The 20,632-nt window shown below is 41.6% G+C and overlaps 1 protein-coding gene across 12 annotated transcripts in view; it reads left to right on the forward strand.

Annotated features, from left to right (window-relative positions):
- LOC123513000 (papilin-like) overlaps window positions 1-20,632 on the forward strand; it is a 151,220-nt gene that overhangs the window by 101,888 nt on the left and 28,700 nt on the right. For all 12 annotated transcript variants that reach the window (XM_045269791.1, XM_045269799.1, XM_045269797.1 and 9 more), the window contains exons 2-5: window positions 17,323-17,371; window positions 18,860-19,143; window positions 20,164-20,215; window positions 20,522-20,604. In XM_045269791.1, the coding sequence (XP_045125726.1) occupies window positions 17,323-17,371; window positions 18,860-19,143; window positions 20,164-20,215; window positions 20,522-20,604 (468 nt within the window). The remainder of the gene's footprint in view (window positions 1-17,322; window positions 17,372-18,859; window positions 19,144-20,163; window positions 20,216-20,521; window positions 20,605-20,632) is intronic.

The raw sequence follows: 20,632 nt of genomic DNA on the forward strand, positions 1-20,632 counted from the left end.
AAACGAACAAAACAGGGGAAGCAAAAATGATCACCTTGCAGCACACCACCGTCTACAAATCACAGCTACCTCTGAAAAAAAGGATAACTACAAACAAAACCAAAAAGAAAAAAAGGAAATAGAAAATAAAGAAGAAAAATGTAAATAAAAGAATCCCCTTGTGCCTCAAACGAACAAAACAGGGGAGGCACAAATGAACACCTTGCATGACACCACCGCCTACAAATCACAGCTACCTTTGAAAAAAAAAAAAAGATGACTGCAAACAAAAACCAAAAAAGGGAAAAAAGGAAATAGAGAATAAAAAGTAAATAGAAAAACAAGTATCCCCTTTTGCCTCAAACGAACAAAACAGGGGAGGCACAAATGATCACCTTGCATGACACCACCGCCTACAAATCACAGCTACCTTTGAAAAAAACACCCTACACTTTGCCAACGTACATACAAAATTAGACATGTACTACGTAATTACCTACCGCGCTTACTTCATCGCAGGACGAGACACGCAATCGTTAGAAAAAATGAAAAAAAAAAGGACAGAAAAAAGACAGACAGATAAATAAACAAAGGACATAATGGGATAGGAGGGTGCTCACTTGCCTCTTCTGAGAAATAATGAAGTAATTTATATTCCCTCTAGACAAGCCTCCGGTGGGTGCTTGGCGCGGCCCCGGCTGACCTCCGCCCCTGGGAACGAAAGGAAGAGGAGGAGGAGGAGGAGGAGGGGGCAGGGAAGGGTTGGTAGACGTGAGGAGTTAAGGATATGAAATGGAGGAGTAGAAAAAGGAAGAAATAGAGAGAGAGAGAGAGAGAGAGAGAGAGAGAGAGAGAGAGAGAGAGAGAGAGAGAGAGAGAGAGAGAGAGAGAGAGAGAGAGAGAGAGAGAGATTAGTGTGTTATGAAATATTTTAATAACCATCGCTTTTGTCTACCTTTAGTATATCAAGTAGTAGTAGTAGTAATAGTAGTAGTAGTAGTCGTAGTAATAGTAGTAGTAGTAGTAGTAGTAGTAGTAGTAGCAGTGATACTATTAATAGCATACGAGAGTGAGGGAGGGCAAGACGAAACGAGGACTGAAGGGAGGGAAGAGGAGGGAAGAGGAGGGATGGAGGGAAGTGAGAGACGGAGGGAAGGGAGGGAGGGAAGGGAGGGAAGGTCACCTGGTTACCACATTGGCTCTCGGCCAGTACAAGGCGCCACGCTGTCTCTCTCTCCTCCACCACGTGTCTCTTCCCTCCACCTGCTTCCCTCCTTCTGTTTCTCCCATTCCCTCTTCCTCCTTCCACCTTCATCCATCTTTTATCTCTCATCTCTTTTTATCTCCTCCTCCTCTTTGTGTATCTCCTATTCCCTCTTCTTTCTTCCATTTATCTTGTTCCTCCTTCCACCTTCATCCATTCTTTTATCTTTCATTTCTTGTTTGTCTCCTCTTCTCTCTTTCTGTATCTCCTATTCTCTTCTTTCCTCCATCTATCTTGTTTTTCCTTCTCTCTATCTTCTCTTTGCTGTCTCCCTTCTTCCTCTTCTTCTCTCTTCTTCCTTCCTTATTCTATTTATCCTATATCCTCCTGATCTTTCTTTTTGTCTTTCCTTCCTATTGTTTTCTCTTTCGCAACTTTTTATATCTCCTATTCCCTCTTTCTTCTACATTCTTTCATCCTTTTATCTTTTTTCTCCACCTCCTTCTCTCTCTCTCTCTCTCTCTCTCTCTCTCTCTCTCTCTCTCTCTCTCTCTCTCTCTCTCTCTCCATCATCTCTTTCCTTCCGTATCCTTATTTTTTCTATCCTCCTCATCATTGTATTTTCTCTCCACCTCTCCTTCTCCACTTCCTCTCCTCTCCACCTCTCCACCTCTTATTTGCTTCAGCCACATACCTGCAACCCTCCCTCATCCTCTCTCCCTTTTCCTCCCTCTCACCCTCTCCCTCTCACCCTCTCCCTCTCTCCCTCTCCCCCCTCTCTCTCTCTCGTCCACTCAGTAAATGCACGTTAATTATTGTTCTTCCCTTCACCTCTCCTTTCTTCTCCCTCCCTTCTTTACTTCCTTCTTTATCATTCTCTCCTTGTATTCTCTCTTCCTTCTTTTGTTTGGCAATGTTTTATCTTCTCTTATTTGCTTTGTCTTTTTTTTTCTACTTGTTTCCTTCTTGGTATGGACGCTCTCTCTCTCTCTCTCTCTCTCTCTCTCTGATGATGGTATGACAAGAGGGAAGAGGAGGAAAGGAGGGAGGAGAGTTGGAGAGGGAGAGAGAGAGGAAGGGAAGAGAGAGAGAGAGAGAGACAGGTCAACACTCCTACCGCCCCCTGTCGCTCTCCCCTGTTTATTCTCTCCCGTCAGAAATGTCTCCTCCTCCTCCTCCTCCTCCTCCTCCTCCTCCTCCTCCTCCTCCTCCTCCTCCTCCTCCTCCTCCTCCTCCTTCTTTGTTTATATTGCGTATTTGATTTCGTTTTGTGATGTTTATGATTATCCTTATCTTTTGTTTTGTTTCTTTCCTTTCTTCGTTCGTTTTTCTGTTCTTTTCTTCTATTTTACCGTCACTCGTGTCTATATCTTTCCTTTCCTTTCCTTTCCTTTCCTTTCCTTCCTTCCTTCCTTCCTTCCTTCCTCTCTTCCTACCTATATAGCTACTTACTTTCCTTCTTCCCCTTCCTCCCTCCCTCCCTATTTTTTTTCTCCCTGCCTCTCTCCCTCCTTCCATTCCTCCCTCCCATTCTCCATCATTCACCAAACTTACCCATACGCATTCATTTTACCCTCCCCTCCTTACCCTCCCTCCTCTTCCCCCTCATCCTTCCCTCCACACTCCACTTACTTCCACCTCAGCATATTCACTTCACCGTCATCCACATCAGTCTTTCCTACTGTCCTGTCATCACCCTTTACTCCTTTTTAGACAGGTGTATTGACAGACAGACAGGCAAAGATGGATTTTCATTGTCCTCCACATGCGTTACATCTTTATCACGCTGGATTGACTGGAGTGGAGTGGTATGTGGAGTGAGAGGAGTAGAGGAGTGGTATGTGGAGTAATGGAGGAATAGGGTGTTTCTAGAGGTGGAATAGATGAGAGGGAGTGAGGCAGTGGAGTGAATGTAAGGTTTTGGAGTAAGTGGTGGTCTGTTCTAGTGTTGGTGGAGAGAGAGAGAGAGAGAGAGAGAGAGAGAGAGAGAGAGAGAGAGAGAGAGAGAGAGAGAGAGAGAGACTATTTTCAACATTTCACTCGCATTAGAACCGAAATTTGAAAGCCACAAAGATATTAAGTCGAATAGATATATCTCTTTCTTCAAATACTGGTGCGGGATTCAAGATAGACGATCACTGGAATCCGCTGGAAAAGAAGAAGAAGAAGAAGAAGAAGAAGAAGAAAAGAAGAAGAAGAAGAAAAAGAAAAGCATGGTAAAAAAAAAAAATAAAACACCCAGAACATGTACTCCACCCTGTTCAAAGTAGCCAAGATCTGACTCTGGGATGTTTACATATGAGGTACTGAAATTCAATATAGACTCCGGCCAGCTATCGTGAATCACGGCGGCAATGGAGTGAATTTACGATGTAGCAACAGGAATCAAGTTTTCTTAGATTTACGATGAAAAGAGCAAAGTGGGGAATATTTCATGAGCAAAAAGCAACTCCAGCATAATTGAAGAAAAACAAAGAAACTGATTCACGAAACATTAGAACTAGGGACAATGAATAAAAGAGACGATAAATGAAAGAGAGGATGAATGAAAGAGACAATGAATGAAAGAGACAATTAATAAGAGACAATGAAAGAGACAATAAATAAAAGTGACAGTGGATAAAAGAGACGATAAATGAAAGAGACGATGAATGAAAGAGACGATGAATGAAAGAGAGGATGAATGAAAGAGACAATGAATAAGACAATGAATAAAAGAGACAGTGGATAAAAGAGACGATGAATGAAAGAGACGATGAATGAAAGAGACGGTGAATAAAAGAGACAATGAATAAGACAATGAATAAAAGAGACAATGAATAAAAGAGACAATGAATAAGAAACAATGAATAAAAGAGACAATGAATAAAAGAGTGAATAAGCAAAACATATCCACTAAAGCTGAGAAGAACCAAAGAAAATCGACCACGAAACATTAGATATCAAGAAAACGAAGAAAATCATGAAAGGAAAAGAGAGAGAGAGAGAGAGAGAGAGAGAGAGAGAGAGAGAGAGAGAGAGAGAGAGAGAAATGTATGTATGAGTATGTGGCTGTGATTATTTCACCCAAGTACCGCTCAGTGATACATAACATGGCCATTGAATATGAGTAAGGGGCCGGGTGCAGGAAGACACAAACCCCCCCGTCCCCGCCCCCCCCGCCCCGCCCCCAGCTGGCTTGAAATGCAAAACTCAACTATCGCAACCTTCCTTAACTAAACCTTCCTTGAAATTAGCCCACTAACTTTACATAAACAGGAGCGTGACGAGTTAAGGGCAAGAATTTATATGTACTAAACTTAAAAGATCACGCTGCTTATGAGATTAAGTCAAGTGGTGTGTGTGTGTGTGTGTGTGTGTGTGTGTGTGTGTGTGTGTGTGTGACGTGATGCGGTGCGGAGTCATACTGCTCAGGCGTGTGTGTCTCATAGAAGGACCAATTGACGGGGGTGCTTAGGAACCTCGAGATGAAGGATAACGTCACGAGAAGAGGCAGCGTCCGTCTGTCTATCTGTCTGCCCATCGCTCTTATTAGATTCGTATTCACCACACCTTTCAACGGGCACAGAGATGGGCAACCTGGTTCTCAAGAGTGTTTCTCCTGTTGATATTATATAAATATTTCTAATCTGTGACCGGAACTATAAAGAACACCATTGAAAGGCAGTGTCGCTTCAATTACACGATTTAAAAGTAATGAAGGTGAGATGCAGGAGTGTTTCAGAATATTGACCTTATTAAGTTCGTATTCTTGAACATTTTGTAGTCCTTCCCCCTCAATTTGATTCAACAGTCTCTATGTAGTGAAAGTTTAAGTTTACAAGAGTGTTTTTATAAGCCTACTGATTATTTAACACGGATTTTCCATCACCAATAGAAGAAAACAACATGAGAGCACTATTAATCATTAGCGCGGCCTTTGAAAGTAGTCATTATGGAGAGTTCAAAGGGTTTAATAGCGGCGGTGACTAAGAGGATGGCGATGGTGATGGTGGTAGTGGCTATGGTGGCAGTGGTGGTGATGAGGGTAGTAGTGGTGGCGATGATTCCGCAGAAATAAGGAGGACGCAAGGGAGTTTCGAGTTACGCAAAACTAACCAAACTCGAACGCCGCTGTGATGGAAGGATGCGAGGATGACAAAGAGGAGCTTTTAATCGCAAGATGTGACTGGCGGGATGGGACAAGGAAGCAGTGAGGGAATAATGAGCGGTTCTGAGTCACGAAGGAGCGGCGCGAGGGAGAAGAGGAAAAAAAAGTTGAAGTCAGAGAGAGCGACGGATATTAGCGGTAGAGTGCGGTTTTGTCAGGAACAGAGCGGCAGTGTGAGGAGAAGGAAGCGGCGTTAAGAGTTCAGAGGAAAATATCAGAGGGTAGGAGATTCAGAGAAGGGGAAGTGGGTGCGGAAAGGCAAGGGAGGGGAAGGAAGGTCAGCCTCTTATCACTCGATCTGTGCCACGAACCGGAAGTGTCTGCGGCGGCCGGATAAGTAATTAACAGCTGGATGGATGAAAGGAAGAGACAGAGAGAGATAAATAGGCGGGCAACATACACACACACACACACACACACACACACACACACACACACACACACACAGAACCAGCTTGCTAGAAACGATAACAGCACAGCCACCAAAACAAACACGGTAAGAAGATGTTCGATAATGTTCCTTAAAGTATGAAGGCATCAGTGTTTTAAATGCCACTGCTCATATACCACGAAGAGGAAGAAGGAAGCACTCACTAACACCAAGAAGGAGGAGTTGGAGGAGGAGGAGGAGGAAGAGAGGGATGAGGAAGAGAGAAACCTATACCGTTATGACTAAAGAACATGTAACCAGCTCCGTTAAATCTTAGAATCACAAACAGAGCAAGAATCTTCGCTGACGGACACTATGCCAACACTCGCGGCCCTCTCTCTTATCTCTATGGTGAAAGGAAGGTGTTATGCAGAGGCGTGAAGAGGGCCGAGCAGAGGACACGGAGAGAAGAGGGCAAGGTGTACAGGAGTGGAAGGGAGTGTGGATAGGACCCGTGGAGTGGATGGTAAAGGTTTGGTAGTGACGAGGTGTGTTTGGGAAGAGGGGAAGATGGACAGGAGTGTTGTGTGTGCTAGAGAGAGAGAGAGAGGAGAGAGATAGACGGAGAGATAAAGAGAGAGCGAGAGAGAAGTTCGGGTTATATTTACGTAAACAAACCAAGTCATAGAGAGCAAAAAAAAAGAAAAAAAAATAAATAAATAAATAAATAAAAGAAAAAGAAAGCAGAGAAAAATATATACTCTTTTCACTCGTTTTAATATCTAGGTTAGTAATGTGCTCCTTTCTCCCTTTCACCCTTTCGCCACACACCCTCCCAGCCACCCACCCACGCACCCTCCCTTCTAAACACCCTTGACCACATTAACGTCCACGCTTCATGACATCGCCCTAAGCACCACCTCTTCACTCCACCCTGTTAAGCTCAAGTGAAGTTCCTCGACCGTCACGTGGGAGGCAGTGACCGCATGTTTCAACCTAACTTTTAATTCAGCTCAAGGACTCACGTAAATAGGACCTTTTAAGACGCCCCTTGTGCCTTCATTTAGCCCCAGACACACTGCTCTGGAGGTGCTTAGTCGCCTAGGAATGTGGACCCGTGCATATGAGAGGGGAGAAGGACAGAGTGAGAGAGAAGGACTGAGGGAGAGAAGGAGAGGGGGAAAGGACAGCTGTCGGCGGTTTTATTCTCAAGTTACCCCTCCTCAATGCATCACCCGTTTTCTAAAGTCACTGCTCGCTTTCAGTTCTGTAGAGGGAAAAAAACGCATATCGCAGAGTGAGAGAGAGAGAGAGAGAGAGAGAGAGAGAGAGAGAGAGAGAGTCAAAGGGATTATCGTTATTAAGGTTGTTGTTGAATGTTTACGACGCTGTGTCTCTTTATGTCTGTCTGTCTGAGTATCTGTGTGTCTGTCTCAGTAAGTGGCACTTTAGAGGGATGAAGGCGACAGAATTATGCAGCAGAGTGAGATGAAGATCGTAATCAGAGAGAGAGAGAGAGTTTCACTTTTGTTATAGTAGTAGTAGTAGTAGTAGTAGTAGTAGTAGTAGTAGTAGTAGTAGTAGTAGTAGTAGTAGTAGTAGTAGTAGTAGAAGTGGTAGTAATAGTAGTAGAAGTAATAGTAGTAGTAGTCGTAATAGTAGTAGTGGTGTTAGTAGTGGTAGTAGTAGTCGTAATAGTAGTAGTAGTAGTAGTAGTAGTAGTAGTAGTAGTAGTAGTAGTAGTAGTAGTAGTAGAAGTAGTAGTAGTAGTAGCAGTAGTAGTAAGTAATAATAGTAATGGTAATAGTAATAATAGCAGTAGTAGTAGTAAAAGTAGTAGTAGTAGTAGTAGTAGTAGTAGTAGTAGTAGTAGTAGTAGTAGTAGTAGTATTTTCTCACAAGCACGAGTATAACATAAACATTACCCCACATTTCATACATTCCTAGTTAATCCGGCGAATCATTTTCCTTCACATCACTATTGACGTAACAAAACAATCAGTAAACACTAATTACTCCAATAATGCAATGGAATATTCAAGGCAAACATACACATCTTTTTTTCTCTCCCTCCCTCCCTCCCTCGCTGGCTCGGATAAAATCAAAACACAAGAATAAACTCAGCCTGGTGTATTGGGGTTCGTCTCCAGCGCTCGTATTCTCAAACACTTCTATGTTTCACCGCTACTATTCAAGAGGGCATATTTAAATTTACACAAGTTTCTTAAGGTGTTTTTAAGGTTCCACAGGCAGATTGATAAGATTTCTTCATTACTGACTGGAGAAACACTCTTGAAAACACCGCTGATTATCTCTGTGGGCTTAAAAAATAGTCGTGTTGAGAGAGCAAAACGTTTCTGAATACGGACCCTATAGTTGGTGGCTAAGGAATGCGTCTCGAGGTGGGTGTTGATTTATTTACATTAGTGCCCCCTCTGATCCTTGACTCAGGCCACAGAAAACGAGGAGGAACTGATATTGGTGTTTATTTTTAGCGTGAGTGATCGTGAACATCTGCTTAGCTTGTATGTACAGTATGTATGTTTGTGGGTATGTGTGTACTGACTCTCTCTCTCTCTCTCTCTCTCTCTCTCTGTGTGTGTGTGTGTGTGTGTGTGTGTGTGTGTGTGTGTGTTTAGATAAATGTAATCTTTCTCCTTTTTTCATCCATATTATCTCATTCTGTCCTTATTCCTTTTCTTCCTTCCTTCCATCCTTTCTTTCTTTCTTTCTTTTTCTTCCTTCCTTTCTTCCTTCCTTTTTCTTTTTTTTCTGTGGTTCGACGTTTTTCTGCTTTACATTATACATAGTTGGGATGCCTTAACTCTCTCTCTCTCTCTCTCTCTCTCTCTCAGCGTCCGGTAATTTGTCACAATCTCTCTCTCTCTCTCCCTCCTCATTGGGATTAACAGTGGCGGCGGCAGTGTTGGCGGCACGCCCTTAAGAACTCCGGCCGGCAATGAATTAATAGCGCAGGTCATCTTACAGCTACTCTCTCTCTCTCTCTCTCTAGATGATGTTAAATATTTTCTATTGGGCAGAGAGAGAGAGAGAGAGAGAGAGAGAGAGAGAGATTTACACCCATATCCTAACGAAATGCTTTCTTCTTGTATACAACCTCTCTCTCTCTCTCTCTCTCTCTCTCTCTCTCTCTCTCTCTCTCTCTCTCTCAAAACCGCTGCGTGGTTATTCTTTCCATCAAGTGTGTGTGTGTGTGTGTGTGTGTGTGTGTGTGTGTTGCGTGCACCGGAACTCCTCCATGTTGGATAATTACAGTGCGCATGTGTGAACAAGGCAAGAAAAACACGCACAGACATGCATACACACATATTATACATACAGTACACACGCACATACAGACAGACACGTGTGGGGTGTGAGTGCGTGGGCGGGACACTATAAAAAAAGAAAGAAGGAAAGGAAGAGAGAGAGAGAGAGAGAGATAAAAATATATATATACCGTGTTGGTCTTTTGTTTGTCAAGGTCATAAAGAAAGAAAGAATAAAAATGACCTAACTCAACATTCTCTCTCTCTCTCTCTCTCTCTCTCTCTCTCTCTCTCTCTCTCTCTCTCTCTCTCTCTCTCTCTCTCTCTCTCTCTCTCTCTCTCTCTCTGTTTCATTATTACATTGTTTTTTATCTGTTCTTATCCTTCTCCTCTTTCCTTTCTTCATTCATATTTTTCTTTTACTTATTCTTCTTATGTTTCTATCTTTTTTTCTCTCTCTCTCTTTCTCTAGTATTCTTGTCTAGCTTCTTACTCGTCTTCGTCTTCCTTATTCTCTTTCTTTATTTCTTTACTACTGTGTCTTTACTGTTCTTTTAATTCATCTTCTCACCTTCGTTTCTTTCTATTTTCCTGTTCATATTTTTATTTATCTGTGTTCGTCCTTCTCCTACTCGTTAATCGTCTCTCTTCCATCTTTCTTCTGTTTATCTTCTCACTTCCTCCCTTCAAGCATACACACACACGCTCACCCACTCATCCTTGCATCTCCTTGACCTATCCCTACTTTGTTTTCACTACCCTATTTCATTCCTCCCCTCTCCTTCCCTCACTTCCTCCTCCCGTCCTCTTTTCATCCCTCTTTTATCATCCTCTTCGTCTTTCCTTTCATTTTTTTTCATTTCTCTTGCTTTTCAATGGTTTATCTTACTTTTCTGTCTCTTTGTAGATTAACTTTTTATTTTTTTCTATCTCTCCATTTTATCTTATTTATCTTTTCTTTCATTTATTTATTTTTTTTTCAAGTTTGTGATTTTCAACTTCTTTATCATCAGTTTCTGCTTTTCTGTTTATTTTCTTTCTCCTTTTTTTTCAAACCATTTCTTCAAATTTATCACATAAACCATTATCATTTCATTCCACCATTTTTTTTTTCACATTTCTGCTCGTATTTCCTTTTTTTTCCATTTCATTTTCTTTTTCCATTATAAAACACTAACGTCACCATATCTTTTTACCTCCTTTAGTGTGACGTCAAATTTAACCTTACACCCTAAAATTGTGACGTCATGCCAGATACAGTGACTTCATGGGTGTCTTTTTTACCCATCGCCCCCCATCCCACACACACACACACACACACACACACACACACACACACACACACACACACACACACACACACCTCCTTTATAGTACTGTAGTATATACTTTAGCACTGACGTAACGGATGTGTGTGTGTGTGTGTGTGTGTGTGTGTGTGTGGGGACGTTAAGGGTGGCTGGGTAGGGTGAGCCAGGGTGTCGGGTGGCTACAGTTATGGGTGTTTGATAACTGGGTATTACTAACTTCAGAAATGGCGAGTGAATGGGTTAAGTCTATTATTTGGGTTAGGAATGTGTATATATTCTCTCTCTCTCTCTCTCTCTCTCTCTCTCTCTCTCTCTCTCTTCATCAGTTTTTGTCTTTTTTATTCTATTTCGTTTCTCTTTTTATATTTATTTTAGTGATTATTGTTCTTGTGTTTGTTTTTCTTTTGTTTTTTTCTGTTTTATTTTTTCCTCTTTTTTATTCATCTTCTCTTCCTCCTTTTCTTTAGTTTCTTCTTATTTCTCTTCAGTTTCGTCCTTGTTGATCTCTTTTCTCTTCTTTCATCCTTATTAATCTTTCAAATCATCTTCCATTTTTCCTTTTTCTGCTTTTATCATTCATCCTACTCGTTCAATTTTCTCAGTTTTGCTTCATTACTCCTCCTCCTCCTCCTCCTCCACCTTTTTCTCCTCCTTTCTTGCTCTCATTTTTCTATTTTTCCACACACCATATGATCTTGCAATTTGTCCTGAAAACTCAATTAGTCATTAAGTCATTCCCTCTTCCTCACGTCTTCCCTTCAATCCGCAACTCTCTTTATTCATCTGTGCAAAAAGAATATTACCTCCTCTGAGAGACGCAAACACACCGTATCACACCCAAAAGAGCTCGTAGAGAAAATGGAGAGTGGAAGAATGAAACGAAGCGGAGGACCAACTACAGTAATCATGAGACATTTGGGGGAAGAAGTGGCTGCTGTGAAGATCTCAATGTGGTGGGAATTCTGTCTGGTGTGTGGTTTGCGCCCAGCTGGTCCTTACAGGCAAAAAAATCGAGCCCCCGCTGCAGGGAAGAGGAGTAAGAACAGCCTGACGCGGGGCCTTGAGGGGAAGGGGCGTATGAGGGTGCAGGAGAGGCGAAAGTGCCGTCTGTTTTGGATTTTAAAGAGGCGAAGCGTGACGAGAGAGGGGGGAAGAGAATGCCTTGGCTTAGAGACAAACAGGGAGCAGAAATAGAGCTTGTAGGAAGTGAGAGGCTAGGATGAGAGATTGGGGCAGAAGAAAAGATAGGGACGGGTGATTTAGGATAGAGAAGTGAAGGATCCTAGGAAAGTAAAGCCATGGAGTGGATAGGAAGGCTAGGAAATATACATGACAAGAAAAAAAAAAGTCAAGGATAGATAGGACTAAGCGAAGAAGTAGTAAAGACTGGGCACTGCTGCTTTGTGACAGAAAAGTGAAGATTGATTAGATAAGGTGCGTTGTGGGTATAAGGAATGTAGAATGGTGACTTAGGATAAAGAAGTGAAGGATGGTAGGATAGATAAGGAAAGTAGGGAAGTGGGAGATTAGGACAGGAAGATGGTAGAATAGGGCAGTCAGGGAGGGAGGGAGCACCGAGGAGGAGTAGGTAAGAGTGGCGGGGGAGCTACAAGTGGGTGGTGGGGTGAAGACAAGGAGTGGTGTCGAACTGAAAATTAGCATATGAGAACGTTTTCACTTAAGTTTTTTCTTCCGCCTTAGAAAGCGTCCAGCCACTTGCTCTTCAGGATGGCTCGCGAGGGGTTGGCACCACTTGTAATTCTTAAAAGTATCATGTTGTTTATCCTGTTGTGGGTTGCTTTTGTGTTCATTAGTCTAAACACTGTATAAATAGTCAGGAAGTTTAGAGTGGGCGTTACTTGGCTCACCACATAGGAGTTACTCGGCGCATACGTAATCTCCTATACAGTGTTATGAATAGTTTTAAGTTTTCAAAGTAATAATCCAACAGAAATGCTTTTTCTTTCCTCGACAGTAATTCCTCACTAACAAAACAGTGACAGAACATGGAAAAAAGGAAGAAAAGTAATAGATTGAAACAGTGAGGGTAGGAGACGGTTCCCTTGCAGTGTTCTCCATCACGCTTCAAACGGGAAGTAGATGAAAAGAAACTCCTGCCTGCATCCCAGTCCTTGAAAGTGAAGTCCGGTGATTCCATAATGACGGGCTAGATAAATTGTTGCCTGCCAGACGTCACCAGTGCTGAAAGAGAAAAAGAAAACGGGCGTCTATCACAGTGTTTCCGTCAGTGGGTGAACCGCATCTATCTAACCCATCTATCTAACCCATAATTCCTTGCGCGCCTCGTGGGAAATGCGTCGGGGAGAGAGAGAGAGAGAGAGAGAGAGAGAGGGGGGAGGTAGGGGGGTCCTGTAAATATGATAATAACACTATACAATTGAATTTTACCGTCGACAAAACACTTGAGGTAATAAATTTTCATCACACTATTCAAGATGAGAAAGTCTTCCCCTTCCTCCTCCTCCTCCTCCTCCTCCTCCTCCTCCTCCTCCTCCTCCTCCTCCTCCTCCTCCTCCTCCTCCTCACATGTCACTCACAGATGAAAGGGAGTCAGAACGAGTATCTAGCCATTCATACACACATAAACTCACACAAAAATAAGAAAATGAATGAATAAAAAAAAAGAAATTTTCTACTTTATAAAGCTAAACATACTGTACACACTTTTATCGAATTTAGTGTAGTGTCTCCTGTAAACTTCTCAGACACGTTTTCTCCATCTGCTCTATAAAGGAGGAGAGAATGGGGGTCAAGAGGAGGCTGTCGGAGAAATTGAACTATTATGACGCGTGAATGGGAGGGAGAGCCCGGAGAGGTATATACAGCCCCGTGTGTTTATATTGGCTAATGTGCTGGTGGGATTAAACATGTGGGGCGCGGGGTTACTGATGGTGGTAACTTGATCTTGAGGGAGGGAAAGGTTGAAGAATAGAATGGTGTTAAATAAACGAAGGGTCGCGGGTTCTTTTGAGATGAAACGCTCTCCTCTCTCACCGTGATTAATTTCAAAGGCCACATTGATGTTTAACTGGGTTTTCAAGAGTGTTTTTACTGCAATAATGTGTATTATATATTATTATTATTATTATGAGGTCAATGAAGGCGACCCACTGGAAAGCATAACTGCATAAACCCAAAGGCCCAGTGGGCGGCACCTCACCGATAAGTGAAAGGAAGTAACAGGAATGAACAACAGAATAGGAAGATTGGTAGAGATCTAAGAGGTAGTGAGTTCAGAGAGAAGAAAGGTATTCACACGTTTTTTAAATGCTTCAATGTTACTAGAATTAACAATCTCGTTGGGAATTGTATTCCAGAGTCTAGCAGATACTGGGATAAAACACCGGGAAAATTGTGAAGTATTACATCGATTCACAGACAAGGAACGGTCATTCATGATCAAGGATTGTCTTGTAGCACGTGCTGGTAGTGAAGGGGCAGGCAAATGACAATGCAACGGGTGGTTGGAATTAGACATGATTTTGAAGAAATAGGACAATGATCCAACCAAACGACGATGCCGAAGATTAATCTCAAGATTAGGAAGAAGAAATTTAATCTGGTTGAATGCTCTATCTAAAAGCTTTAAGTGAGACTCTGCTGCAGAGATCCACACAGAGTGACAATATTCAAAATGAGGCAGTATGAAAGAGTAAAAGCAATTTCTTACAATATCATCAGAGGAATATATCCGCCTACATTTGCGTAACAAACCAACTTTACATGAGACTGATGATGCAAGTGAACGCAAGTGCAACTCAAAAGTAAGTTTGGGATCAAGGGTGACTCCGAGTAACTTCAGAGACGAACAATTAGGAATAGGTACTTCGTTGACAACAATATCAGGGTGAACTGGGAAAGGTGTCCTTGATCTGCTAATAACCATACTATGGGATTTACTCGGGTTCAGTTTCATACCCCACCGATCACACCACGGTATTCATCTGTCGCTAAAACTGTAAAAACATCCTTCAAAACCCGCGTGACTTCAACTATGGAGCTTTTTGAATGAAGTTCTGTTCCGCCGAAGCGTTTCACAATGTGGTTCAGATTGTCAGAGGAAAAAAAGTCTAGGAAATAATTGTAGATACTTTGTACTTGCGACACTGTATCGAGGTACTTTACTTACATTTATCAGCTCATCCACTTATGGAAACTTGTAGTATACAATTGACTTCCACAAAACTTCAAGAAGAGAATAAGAAAAAAAATAAGAAACTTCATAATCAACCAAGTAAACAAGGATTGAATGAAAATAATGCATAAAATGTTGACAAAATACACTTTTTTTTATGATTGAGAAATGAAACTTGATTATAAAAACATGCTCAACAGCTTACTGACAATGATCGTTAGGTGTGTTTGGGGCGAGAGGTACTGGGGAGGGCTGGGGAGGGAGGCTTGGGGGAGTGTGAGGCGAGAATGGGACCAGGAAAGGCAGTGAACCATATATATATTTTTTTCTTTTTTTCTAGACTTCTTTGAGTATCATGACGAGGCAGAGAGAGAGAGAGAGAGAGAGAGAGAGAGAGAGAGAGAGAGAGAGAGAGAGAGAGAGAGAGAGAGAGAGAGAGAGTGTGTGTGTGTGTGTGTGTGTGTGTGTGTGTGTGTGTGTGTGTGTAAGAAATGACTTGCACTACCCGTACGCACAAAAGGCTGAATGGCGGCTGTGTGTGAGGCTGTCAGGAGCACAATCAGAAAATACTGTCCTCCACCGCCCTCAGCAGAGATCGTGTCGCCCGGGGCCGCTTCCGCCGTTATCTTACACGTCCAACGAAGACTAATGGCCATCATATCCTGCAACATTTCTCCCAACACGCCGAGTTCTTGCAGGAGTTTCTATACGATGTTAAACAGGTTTTTGATGTTGATTAAAGGATTCTAGTGACACATTAACCCCTTCAGTACTGGACAGTATTATTACCACGAGTTTTTAGGTGTGATTAGACGGTTTTATTGACATTAGGAAGGGTCTATGGAGGTCTGGAGATTAATGGCCACACTTTTCACTATTCTAATCCCTACATGAGTTTCTGAAGCTATATAATATTACCAGATAGTAAGCAGAAGGAATATGGAAACACGTCATGACTAAGAAGGGCTAAAAAAGCTTTTACATTATTAACAGTGGTAACGTTAACCATATATGTAGCATTTGAAAATAGTTATGTTAAGAGAGCAAAAGCTATATTAATTTACATGGGTTTTTGAGGCTGTTTATACGATTTTAGTGACACCTTAACGATATTTGTACATTATCAACTTGAGAACCTGATGAACTGTATATAATATGTGGCCTTTCAAAATAGTTACGTTAAAAGAGCAAAAAAAAAGCTACATGAAATTACTCGTACGTTTCTTTAAGGCTCTTTATACAATTTACTGGTTTGTTAGCAACATTTCTACATCATCAAAGGGTAACGCTATTGAGAACTGGACTAACCGTATCTGTGACTTTTGAAAATAGTCGTGGTGAGAGAATGAACGCCTATAGGGTTATGTTTTTGTGTCTTCCTACCTCTGAGAGCCGCAGTGCTTGTCCTGTAGCCACTATAGGGATCCTGCGGCGCTATGCTGACCCTACCCCTTCCTCTCTCTTTATAAAACGTCGTTATGATCTCATTGTTATGCGCATACGATCAGCCATCCCTTATAATAGACGTGTGAGGGAGCTGTTACCTTGATGTCTCCAGCGTGTTGTTGTGTCTTTATGTCTTAAACTCACCAGGAAAGAAAATCTTGTGTTATTTTGTGTGTGTGTGTGTGTGTGTGTGTGTGTGTGTGTGTGTGTGTGTGTGAGAGAGAGAGAGAGAGAGAGAGAGAGGGGGAATAAAAGAGAAGGATGAGGTAGTAAAACGAGGATTATAAGAAAGGATAAAGAGAGAAAAGGGAGGAAATATGGCGAGAGATAAGAAGGATATTGAAGACATTATTATATATATAAAAAAAAAAAAATGAAATAAAGAGAGACGCAAGAAGATGGAAAAAAGGTGAGAGAGAAAGATGGATAATGATAGGAAAGAGATTTTAAATGGATGCATAGAATTAGAAGAAACAGAAGAGGAGGGAGGAAAGGGAGAGAGGTAACGTACGGAGGAAGATGAAAAAAGATACTGTATTGGAGGAGTTTGAATAGTTACTTAAGATATTTCAGTCACGTGCATTCAACACTTAGTATCTTTCTACGAGGTCTTAATCTTTCCAAGCCTCTTTTTTCGCCTTCCTTTGCATACTAATGTAGGGGAACACTGCTTAGTCCTTTACCCTCCCTTCCCTCTCCTCCTCCCTCCCTCTCTTCCTCCCTCCTTCCTTTCCCTTTCTTTATACTCCCTTGCCTATTCATTCACCCAACCACCACCTGTTCTACCTGCCCTTCCCTTCCCTGCGATCACACACACACACACACACACACACACACACACACACACACACACACACACACACACACACCCGGGAAGCGATGTTGGTGAGAAGACAGTATTCCCTTTGGCTTACGGATTAGTTATAGGAAAGCAAGGCGAAGATGAAATATACTGACTGTCCTACTATTACAGTTTTAATAAAGTAATCATAAATATCAGGATTTTTACTCTTTTTTTTTTTTTGCAAGAAATATCATTTACCAGAGAGAGAGAGAGAGAGAGAGAGAGAGAGAGAGAGAGAGAGAGAGAGAGAGAGAGAGAGAGAGAGATGTAATAGAATGACTTAATATAGGAACGGATCGACTTGCTACTATCACTTAACCCTTTCAGTACCATGACGTGTTTCCATATTCATTCTGCTTACTATTTGGTGATTTTATACAGCTTCAGAAATTTATGTGGAGTATTAAAATAGTGAAGACCGTGGCCATTAATCTTCTAACCTCCATAGATCCTTCCTAATGTCAACAAAATGGTCTAATGGTACACAAATCTCAAGGTAAAAATGTGCCTCAGTATTGGAGGGGCTAAATATCTATTGTAATTAGTCACCTGTGTTGTAAGTCACCTGTGTAATGATCATTCTTTCTTCTACAGGTGCTCATGGCGGGTTCTTCTGGCGTTCGTCCTCATCACATCAGTCTTGGTGAGTGTTGCTGGAGACACTACTGCGGTGAGACTAGAGCACTAACTACCTCCAACCACTACTCATAAGTCCACCTAACTACCTGTAACTATTATCTGTCCTGCGATGGTTATTCTTACATCTATTTCTTTGCCATACATGTCTGATAATTATTTTTCTTTTCTTCTTCCTCCTTTCCATTTTTCATTCTCTTGCTGTTATTCATTGTAGCCTTCCCTTCATTCGTTTTTCTTTTTTTTATTTATACCATGTTTTCTGAGATTTCTATTTAATTTTCATTTTTTTAATCTCCTTTTTCTTTTTTCATATCATACCATTTGTGAATCGTGTAAGAATTAAGTTGTGAATAACGATATCCGCCTTAATCACCTGTACTTTCTTACCTGTCCTGTAATTGAGTTTATTGTTCTCAGTCACCTTTTTTTACACGTTTCCTACTCTCCATTATATATCTCACCCTTTCACCTTTAGATTTCTCACCTGTACCGTAACTGAACACACCGTGCGTACCTGGTCACCTTTTAAACCTCAACTTTTTTTTCTTCCTATCTTTCTGTCATATTTTCTCACATTCTTTTCCCCCATCACCTCCGTGTCTTGTAAGTTTGTTCCTCCCCCCTTCTCCTCTTCCGTCCTCTCTTCCATAGGTGTGTCTCGCTGTGTCAGGTGTGTTGCGCATGTGTTACTGTGCTCATTTCCATACCAGGCCACGCTTTAGGTAGAATGGGAAGAGTAATTGTTGAAAGAATTGTCAGTGAGTGAGTGTAGTTTGTCAGAAGAGACAGGAAAGTAAGAGATGATTTTATTGTTGTTGTTGTTGTTGTTGCCAGTTCAATATTCTATCGTCTCGCTTCCACATCCTCTTTTTCCTTCTTCATCTTTCCATCACTATATGCCGTTTCTAGTGAACCTTTTGAATAACATTGCGAAAACACTCATAAATTTACATCTCCGCCATCCTCGCGAGGGTTGCGAGTGAGGAGTGGTGCTACTGGGGAATGGTTTTACTGAGGCTGTAACGCTGGAGATAAATTGTTGTAAGTTGAATAGAAGATGGATAATCCTTCGTCTCTTAACTACATCCTTCGTTCCTTTACGTTCCTATTCATTTTTTTTTCTTTTACTTTTGCAGGGTTGGACCGTGTGTAGGATTTTGTTAATTCATTCTGTATAACTTAGAAGCGCTTCGGAATATTGTAGACTACGACAGAAAATATAGTAGGATTGTATTGAAGGAATCTGCTATATTTCTCCTTGTGAAACTGTAATTTAGCTTTGTGTTTCGAGGAGTGTGGTGTGAAGCTTCGGTGATTCACGAGAGATGTTGGAACTTGAACGGAGAGAAAGAGAGAGTTGTGCCCAGCTAGTCTTGAGCATTTAGGACGAGTTTATCAGATTAAGACATCCCCCGTTCCACTCTTTAACCCGCAAGGAAGCAGCATTGACATTAAAAAGTGAGTACCCAATGGAATCTTCCCCATTCAACAGGTGGAGGTGTGCGCAGGAGCGATTGAGACGACGCGTTTTCGCCGCCACCACCCTCGTCATCACCGCCACCATCGTCACCGCCACCACCACCATCGCAAGATCCCCATCAGCAGTAATGAGCTAGAGGGCGAGGTCGTCTGGGAGGAATCGGTGACGCGGAACAAGAGGCAGTTTGGAGAAGATTGGGAGAGCGGTCCTTGGGGAGAGTGGTCCGTGCCTTCCGCCTGCTCCAGAACGTGCGGTGGCGGAGTCAACTACAGGACCAGAGTGTGCGAAGGGCCAAGGTAAGGAGGGATGGTGTCTTGTGGTATTATTGCAGTTTCAACCAATACACAACACGTAACTATACACATATTCATGGTTTAGATCACACTTTTACTAGCCTTTCTAACCCCATTTTACCCACTCGGAAATTAATAATAAGGTTAGGGTAGGTTACGTGAGGTTAGGTTTCCCAGGTCTTCAAGCTTGTTAGACATAGGGAAAAAGAAATATAAGATAGGATGTATTGGGGGAAAAAGAAATATAAGATAGGATATATTGGTTGAAACTGCAAATTTACTTGTCATTTATTCTCTCTGTGGTACTAATAGGTGTTAGTATGTGGTGTGGATGATAGGGAAATAACGGGTTTATCTGAACGTTCTAGTAGGTGTAGATTAAGTGCGTGCATGAGGGCGTGGTAAGTACAGTAGCAGTGGTAATGTTGACATCTTGGGGGAATTGGAGATAAGATTTCAGAATTTCTACATACATGTAATACCAGTTTTTTTTTTTTTTTTTTTTTTTTTTTACGTAGCTTGGATAACATTGAAATAGCATTAGTGTTTTTATCAGTATGTTAGGTTAGGTTAGATTTACTTTAGTTTAGATTTGATTAATTCAGTTCATTAATTTGATTTCTAAGCCCTTCACTCAGAAGATCACAATTAGAAAACATATTTGTGTCCATAAATGAAGAGTGACTGTCTAGAAATTAGGGTACGGGTTATTGCCACAAAACCTATTGTTGTACATGATTTCATCCTATGACTGGTCCAGTGTGTAGTGATTCACCTGCAGTGGTCTGGGAATTCAGCTTTCCAATGTTGTATTTGTTGTGGACCGCAACTTCTGTCCGAGTGTCTGTCTATTTATAGGTACAAAGTAATAGATTAGATTGCTTTATTGACCACAGCAACATACATACAAAATAAAGTTAGGCAGTTTTAAGTCCAGATAGCATTACAATTAGATGCAATTACCAGTGTTGTCTTTACCACAAGTCATGCATTTCCTTTCATGTTTTCCTTTCATGTTTACAGCAATGCCCATTGCACGGGTAAAAGCAAGAAATATGAGTCCTGCAATGTTGAGGTGAGTTTCATTAAGGGTTTTATTATGATTGAACATTTTTTGAAATGGACAAAAAGATGAACATTCAATATCTGTATGCTGTAAATGTTATTGCAATGATGCAGAGATTTATTGAAATGACATCAACATTTAGGTTATACATCGAGGCAGATTTGGAGTCAGTCAGTTCATTAGCTTCATTTCTAATCCTTCATTGTGTAGGTCTTAGTTTATTTGCTTGATGCCTTTAAGGGACAAATAGAGGCTTCAATACCAGGTGACCTCAATATTGTGGAGAAGAGTGTTGACTTGTATTCCCCTTGGCAGGCATGTCCTGAGGGGTCCATGGACTTCCGCACAGAGCAGTGTCAGCGCTACAACAGTGTTCCTTTTGATGGCAAATACTACAGGTGTGTTACTGTGATGGGAAGTATGTGG

This window comes from Portunus trituberculatus, chromosome 35 (genome assembly GCF_017591435.1).
Source record: "Portunus trituberculatus isolate SZX2019 chromosome 35, ASM1759143v1, whole genome shotgun sequence".
In the NCBI taxonomy this organism is placed as follows: Eukaryota; Metazoa; Arthropoda; class Malacostraca; order Decapoda; family Portunidae; genus Portunus; species Portunus trituberculatus.